We start from the raw sequence: 7,835 nt of genomic DNA, 5'->3' as shown, positions 1-7,835 counted from the left end.
CTTTTCCCCGAGAAGCCTTTCTTCTCTTCGAAGAAAAGGCATTTTCTCTCCTAAACAAAATTACAAGGCTATCCTCTCGCTTGCACCGGGCTAGAACTCCGCGCAACGCACAGAACTTCAAGTTCTAACTGCAAAATCCGATTCCTCCCAACCACGCCCATGTTGCAGTCATTCATTCATTCATTGCTCCCAGCAGGGCGTTCGTCAGCTCCTGCCCGCCTTCGTTCTTTTCCGGGCACGCTCCCTCCGCGCCTGCGCACCGGGCAACCTAGAGTGCGCGTGCGCACTGTCATCCCTGTAACAACGGAGGCTTCTCCTCCCTCAAACCTGCCGCTCCTCCATCCCTCGCAGGCAGCTTCGCCTGTCAGCCTCCTTCTTTCGCATCTGCGTCGCCGCTATGCAAGGGGAGGACGCCCGTTACCTCAAAAGGTAACGCTTCCCTCGACCGAGGCCGATACGGGTGGGCTGAGTGGAGCGCGTCAGGCCCGCGGGAGGAGAGGGCGTGGCGGGTTCACCTGCGGGGACGCCAAGGATGCGGGGCGGAAGGGCAGTGGAATCTCTGGAGTCGGGGCGGGGCCTGGGTTTAGGGGAGGGGCTTGTTGGCCCAGCAACCCCGGGTCCAGGCCTTCCTTTGGTTATTTTATTTCATTTATTTACTGGCTGTTTATTTTATTTATACCCAGCCTTTCTCCCCCAAGCGTTTCACATTGTCCTCTTCTCTTCCTTTTTATTCTCACAGCAACCCTATAAGGTAGGTTAGGGTTGGGCTGAGTGTCTGTGACTGGGCCAAAGTCGCCCAGCCAGCTTCCATGACAAGTGAGGATTTGGTCTTCAACCCTCTAACTACTCTTAAGTCCCTTAGAATGGAGAGTTGTAAAGCAGCTCAACACACGCGTCCTCCTTTTATTTATTTACTAGAAAGTGGACCATCAGTGTTAGGTGTGTGAGTCAAACGCAACAGATACAAATCAGGACTGCTTTCCCCTGCATATTGTAGAATGTGTCTTGGGTTACATATAGGTTGAGGAGAACACAGGAACCAAATGTAATAAAAACACATACGTTTGTTTATTTGGTAAGTGTGACATTTAATGTTTTCCCATTTAATCGGAAGGATGGCAGTTACCAGAGATGCTTTATGATTATTGATGATGATGTCTGTGCTTTCAGTGTCTCGGATTTAGAAATAATAACAAGACAAGCTTTAACTGTTTTTATATAGGAACAGCGACCAAACCCTGCTTGTCTAAGTAATGCACTTAAGTTTCTGCTGGAATCCTGCCTATTCAAGATACCTCCTGTCCCTTCTCCTTCCAGAACGCAGCTCCCTTTTTGATCATTTGGTTGTCAGCTGTTAAACTGTCTCCAGTTTTTTTTTTTTTTGATATTCTCACTCCAACTCTCCAGCCTTTCAGATCTGATTGGGCCAAGTGGAATGGGAAGAAAAGGGTGGAATCTTCTGTCCATCACAGGGATAGATTCTAGAAGTGGCTGGACTTTGAGAGAGTGACTGGCTGAAGTTGCCCATCAAGCTCCTAAGGCAGAGAGGGATGTATTTTAACCCAGGTCCTAGTGTAGTACGGCCATCTTTTCACTCCAAGATTCTGCCCTTTTCCAGGCTCTACTGCCCGATCTTCCAGGCACCATATTTTACTTCTGGCTCCACCCTTACTTCACCCCATCTCTCTAGTCTCTACCCCATAATCTGTCATGTACCATCCATTAATTCCGGTTCCATCCCAGTGTCACCAGACTCTATCCTGATCTCTCAGCTACTATGCTTTGGTTTCAGCTCCACCCCCTGATGTGCCAGCTTCCATCCTTTAGTCACCAGACCTTAGTCTCTAAGAGAGAGGCTCTAAAACTAACACAAAATGGGCTTAACTCCCTTTAATCTGGGAATCACAAAAATACAGTGATGCTGGATTCCATAGTGTCGAACACCTCATTGATCAACAACTAATAAAAACACCTCAGTGACCAGCTACTGAAAGTGCCTGAAACCTTACTGAGCTATAGAGACAGAGCAGGCAGTGGGTGTACTATGTGCCATTGTCCTCTGGATCCTGTTACAGTGACTGTGAGCAAGATCAGTATCTTCCTTGCTGTCTTCCAGGTGCCTCCTGTGACTAGCCTTTTAAAGAAGTTGGGGGGAGGCAGGAAGTGATCCCATAGTATTCTGGGAGTTGTAGTCCTCAGGAAACAGGATTCTTTCTGTGATGAGAGATGTCTGGTGGCGGAGGTTGGGCTCTGTAGGAGTTGTGTGTGGTTGCACACTTCCTTCTTTGTTATATCCCAGTCTTCCCATGCTTTGTATGTTCTTACAGTGCAGTGGCTTGATTCGACAGTGGGAGTAAAAACACTCAAGTTGTGCTGTCAGCTTCAGTTCCATATCAGTTACCTTGGGAACAAATGGAATATGGTTGCTGACAAAGAATATCACAATGTCAGCTGATTAGAGGCAGCTGATTGAAACATCCTCTCATGTACGCTAGCAGTGTAGCATAGCTACTGTGCCATCAAATTTCTACTTCCTCTCCATGTATTAAAATGGGAATAATAGTGACTCTCCTCAGAGAGCACTGAGGATAAGCACACTAGCATAAAATGTATTTCTTATGAAAAGTTCTGTGTGACTAATAAGAATTCATATGGCATGATGAGAGCTGCATAACTATTTTCTTGGTAGCAGGATCAGGCACAATTTTTCTTCATTGTGTTTTGTGCCACTGTTTATTAGCAAGAATGGGTGAGCTGTGGTTTATTACTGGTACACGCAAAGTGTAGTGAAATACGAACTTGAACTGGGGTTGAGAAAAAGGAGTCAAAATTCTTTATGTGGCAAAGAGGAGAACGAGACGCATGTAAAAGGTGCTGTTTAAGATACATGTCAGGAAAATGTTGGTGGGGGGAGGCTGAACCCTCCCTTGCACCACAGTTCCAGTTCAAAAGAGCTTCCTGTGGTGTGTTGGAATTGAGCTTCTATGGGCAACTTGCAGATGCAAGTCCCCGTGGTGGCCACGAGTTAAATGTTACATCTAGTTTGAGCCTTAGAAGGGTGTCATTCTGTTTAGGATTACCCTGGAAGAGACCCTGGGGATTTGAGGTCCCTCCTCACTGTGCAACTCTGCCAGTGTCATTTCTCCCCAGCAAGAGAAAGTGCACGTAGGGATGGATTCAAAGAACTGTGAGCAGAACTTCATAACTGAAAAGTATCTTTCTTGTCTGCACTTGACCTGCAGCCTTTCATTCTTCCCAGTACCCTAGGGAACAGCGTGGGATGCAGTGTGTGTGTATGGAGAGGTGGAGCTCCTGGGAAATCTGCAGCAATGGCAGATGTCACGCATGCACAAGAAGAATGTTCCATCCGGTCTATAATCTTATCAGAAACCATCTACATCATAATACAGCTGTATATTTAAAGTCTCTGTTTCATGACTGGAAAGGACCAAAAACTGTACAGCATTTTTTGTGCATATGGGAACCTTCTGTCATGTATGCCAGCATCCATGCCATTGTTGTGTTATATGCCATTATTGTGTTCTGCAGGCATCCATGCCATTGTATTTTGCGTTTTATACTGAGAGTGATATAAGCATCCAGGCCATCATTGTGTTGTGCATTTTACACTACATCTTATACTCATACTGCTATGATGTCAAAGTTAAATACTGTATTGTATGCATTATAGTCACCTGAGGGGGTCCAGACTGCTAATACTAATTTCCAGAGGAGCAAGTGGCCTCTTCGTTATCTCTAAGAAATATGCACTTTCACTTGTAAGTGGCCTTGGGCCGAAGCTGCAGCTGTGTACTGAAATGTATCTTTTCATAGGAAGGAATGATTCCACTCTGTACTTTATCTAGACTAAACTGATTTGTTCCCATGTAACTTTTTTGGTTTCTCTCCTGAATGTAAAGGGGCAGGAGAACATCCCTCTATGTCAGTAGTCGTATTGTTTTGAATAATTACTTCTGCCAACTTCTCCCTATGAGTGCATACCTGAACTGAATAGATCTCTAAATAAAGTTTCTTCAAACAATGCACCTGCTTGTTTGCTGTGAGGGACTTGGGGATCTTACTGCCAGGGACTGACTGTAGGAAAATATAGCAGAGATTGTGCAAAGATTGCGCATTGGAAATAATGAGAATAGATTCACGCACACACTCTAGTGTAGCTCTGTAAGAATACTTTACTAAAGGATAGAAATTAGGGTTACATTTGGAGAAAATAATAAATTGCGAAGCTGACTACATCTTGCTACATAAGTGACTTAGAGAAGAGACAAGAAGAAGTGAAAAAGTGGAAGTGAACAAAGAGCAGTAAAACTTCAGTACATAGCATCAATTAATTGCCCCCAATAAACAAACTGCCCAATAGAAAATCCTGATCCTGCTTCATTATGCTTAGTGACTCCCCTTTCTACGGTGGGAATCTTATTCGAAACTCTAATGGTTACATTCAAAGTATGTTTACTAATTAAGTAGGTAACACAAACAGTTTAACTCTTTCATGACTGAAATGAAAACACTTGCTAATTCCCACACTGACACCTTCTATAGTTAGTTGGTTTTTGGATCTCAGGATATTAAGATGCTTGAAGATAAAACAGCGGAGCTTGAGCTGAGCTTGCAAACATCTCTTGGTGCTTCTGGCTGGACAGAAGGTTCCAGTGCTTTGCCTGCCACACGAGCATTCAGCCAAGCCATTGGTTTGGATGTAGTGTGGGGGAAAGGAGGAGGAAAGGAGAGCTGCCGTAGCACAGTGGTTAAGCGCTTGAACTGAGATTCCCAGCACTGCCATGAGCTCAGCAGGTGGCCTTGGGTATGCCACTCCTCTCAACCCCAGCTGTATTGTAGGAATATTAGTAATACTAACTCTGTGTGGACACTAATCTGTCTAGAATAGCAGTATATATAAGCACCCAGTTACATTATTATTATTATTATTATTATTATTATTATTATTATTATTATTATTATTATAGGAATGGGCTTAAAGCACCGTTGACTAAATTGGTATACCAAACAGAATAAGAACAGATTTCTCCATTGAAGTCAATGTAATGGATAATTAAACAGTATGGGGTGGGGAGGCAAAGAGGACATCAACACACCCTCTGAGGAGCAATCTTTGCCAGCTCTGTAGAGAGGTGAAATTGACAGAGCCTTTAGCTCTGTCTTTTAAAACTATGCTTCCCAGCTAATATTGTGTCTCTCTACACTTGAGTGTTCTCGTGTAAGATGTCTCGTATAGAGAGACTCTGAGTTCCAGGGTTAGATTTTCCCTTTAGTGTTACCACCTTTGAAGGAAAGGGATCTAATTGTTTTAGACACTGAAACATAGCGCTGTTTGTCAGTGTTGATGTTGTTCCCTCCATGTGTGAGACCTGGGCTACTCTCATCACCCCCTCCTTTAAAAATACACCGGAGACCAACTTGTTTCTGAAGCCTAATGATCTCTTCAGGCATTTGGGGGGTGGGGAACGGGACACATTCAAAGGTTGCTCATTTTTTCCAAGCCTCTGCTGTGGATAGCTTTCTTGTATTTAATGTCATTTCATTTTTTCACTTTACAGGAGGGTGAAAGGAGGAAACATCGATGTTCATCCATCAGAAAAGGCACTTATTGTTCACTATGAGGTTGAAGCTACAATACTAGGGGAGATGGGAGATCCCATGCTGGGAGAGCGCAAGGAGTGTCAAAAAATGTAAGCGTTTTCATAACAGTCTTTTTTTAGTAGTTAGGAATAAAGCGGCCTGGATATCAGACATTTCCATTTTTTTAAAAAATCTGACCTATAGTGTATAATATTTCTTGTGCCTTACTAGGCACTTGAAATATTTGCCCTTCCTGATCTGTGCCACTTCCCAGCTACTGCATTTTGTGTGGCAGCATGCACCGGATGCACCAAATTTACAACCTGGCATGTATCCCCCTCCCTAACCCGCACAGGAGTCACATAAAAGTCCTTACTTCAGTTAACGATAAACAACACTAATAATATTTGGAACAAATACCTTGAAAACCCCTGGAAGATTTCGTCTGTCACAGAGATTCCCACACTCCATTAACCTGAGCACCAAAGAGTCACTTAATAAGGCTCACATTTCTTGAACGTGCAAAAGCTCATCATTGCAGCCATTGGAAGTTACGCAGCTTATGATGAAGAAGTATTGTTTATTTTATTTATGTTCGATTTATATTCCACCCTTCCCACAGCAGCAGGCTCAGGGCGGATTACAACCATTGTTCACAGGCTCATGCACCATGGGATATCTTGGAGCATGCATTCAAATTGTTCTGCTCTGATCAATTAACAACTTTTAATGTTTTATAATGTATTTTGTGAGCTGCCTTGGGCAGGTGAGGCAGCATAATTTTTTTCTAAATAAATATTAAATAAACATGCAAGTTTAATGTAATTTTCTCAATAGCATTTTTGTATTTACACTTCTAACCCACCCTATCCTGATGGCTTGGCCTAGACTGCAGTTGCAGTTATGCCAGATATCAGTGAGTGAAGAAGCCCATTTTAATGACCTTGGGTTACGATACAGTATTAAACCTTTAATGCTTTACGGGTTGATATTTTGGGAGCCAAATGTTGTTGCTAATGGGGCACAAATGGAGTAAAATTAAAATTAAATCCTTTCATACAAGTTCAAAGTCAAGTACTGAATATATGATGTCTCCATCAGCTGTGGGTTAAAATTCCTGAAATGTATTTTACAGCATTCGGCTGAAGAGCCTCAATGCCAACACGGACATTTCTTCTCTGGCTCGGAAGGTGGTAGAGGAGTGCAAGCTCATCAACGCTTCCAAACTTGATGACGTGGAACAATTGCTCTACTACTTGCAGAACCGCAGGGACGCTTCCTCAGGAAAAGGTGGGCAGAGCCAGGCTTGGTGCTGGCGAAGGCGCCGTGGTGTCACTGTTCCCACAGAGGAGACCCTGGTGCTGAACTATTAACTGCGTTTCTGTTTCGTTAATCAAGCAACGTTTATATATATATATATTTTTCCTTTTTAGAACATTTGGTTCTAAATAGGACATACATGGTGTGAGAGAAAGAGAATTGGAGAAACGCCCTGTAGCGTGTTTTCTGTTCTGTGTAGAGCATTAGGGGGGCAGGGGGTGGGGGTGGGGGGAATGAGCCTGAAGGCTGGGATTCAGAAGATCATATGGGATACGGAGGTTTTTTTAGCCCCTTCTCCTCCTCTGCTTCCCTTTAGAATAGCATTTCCTGAGGAGCAAGGGGCTGTTACCATGTGGGAAAATCATCTCTCTACGCCGTACCCTTTGTGAAGGTGCTTTGTGAACATGCCTTTTGGTACATCATCCTAAGTATTTGGTATATCATCCAAAGTATTTATATATATTGCTTGACTTTCAGATCCTCGGGGCATGCTTGGAAATAAGTTACATTAAAATAAGACGACCTTCTTTGCAGGGAAGCGTGTTGCAGACTATGGCTTGTATTTGTGGGCGGAGCTGCTGACTCTTTTTTTTTTTTTGCGCTCTCCTTTCTTTCCCCAAAGCATAAAAGCAAAATTAAAATAAGGCGAGAGACTGTTACATGTATAGATGTCATTACTGTCTTTTTTTTTCCATAGGAAAAAAAGAGAAGCCCAGTAAACCCAAAGATCCACCTCCTTTTGAAGGGACAGAGGTAAATGGATTTTGAAGACCGAATTCACTGTCACATCTTCACAGTAACATTTGTTTTGAATTCGCTGATTTTTATTTGGTGGTCTGTTGAAATATTGCTGCCATCACTAGAACTTTATAATGCGATCTGGATAGTTTGGACACAGTCCAGGAGCTAGTAGC

The 7,835-nt window shown here is 43.3% G+C and overlaps 1 protein-coding gene across 1 annotated transcript in view; it reads left to right on the top strand.

The window, feature by feature from the left end:
* Positions 1 to 312: 312 nt before the first annotated feature.
* The window catches only part of KIFAP3 (kinesin associated protein 3), a 73,503-nt gene continuing 65,980 nt past the window's right edge, over positions 313 to 7,835 (top strand). Inside the window, exons 1-4 of the mRNA XM_054980700.1 lie at positions 313 to 429; positions 5,580 to 5,711; positions 6,737 to 6,891; positions 7,619 to 7,674. Coding sequence (XP_054836675.1) covers positions 398 to 429; positions 5,580 to 5,711; positions 6,737 to 6,891; positions 7,619 to 7,674 — 375 coding nt within the window. The 5' untranslated portion in view covers positions 313 to 397. The remainder of the gene's footprint in view (positions 430 to 5,579; positions 5,712 to 6,736; positions 6,892 to 7,618; positions 7,675 to 7,835) is intronic.

The sequence above is a fragment of the Eublepharis macularius genome, chromosome 5, assembly GCF_028583425.1.
Source record: "Eublepharis macularius isolate TG4126 chromosome 5, MPM_Emac_v1.0, whole genome shotgun sequence".
Taxonomy (NCBI): domain Eukaryota; kingdom Metazoa; phylum Chordata; class Lepidosauria; order Squamata; family Eublepharidae; genus Eublepharis; species Eublepharis macularius.
This window is presented reverse-complemented; position numbering and strand designations above follow the sequence as displayed.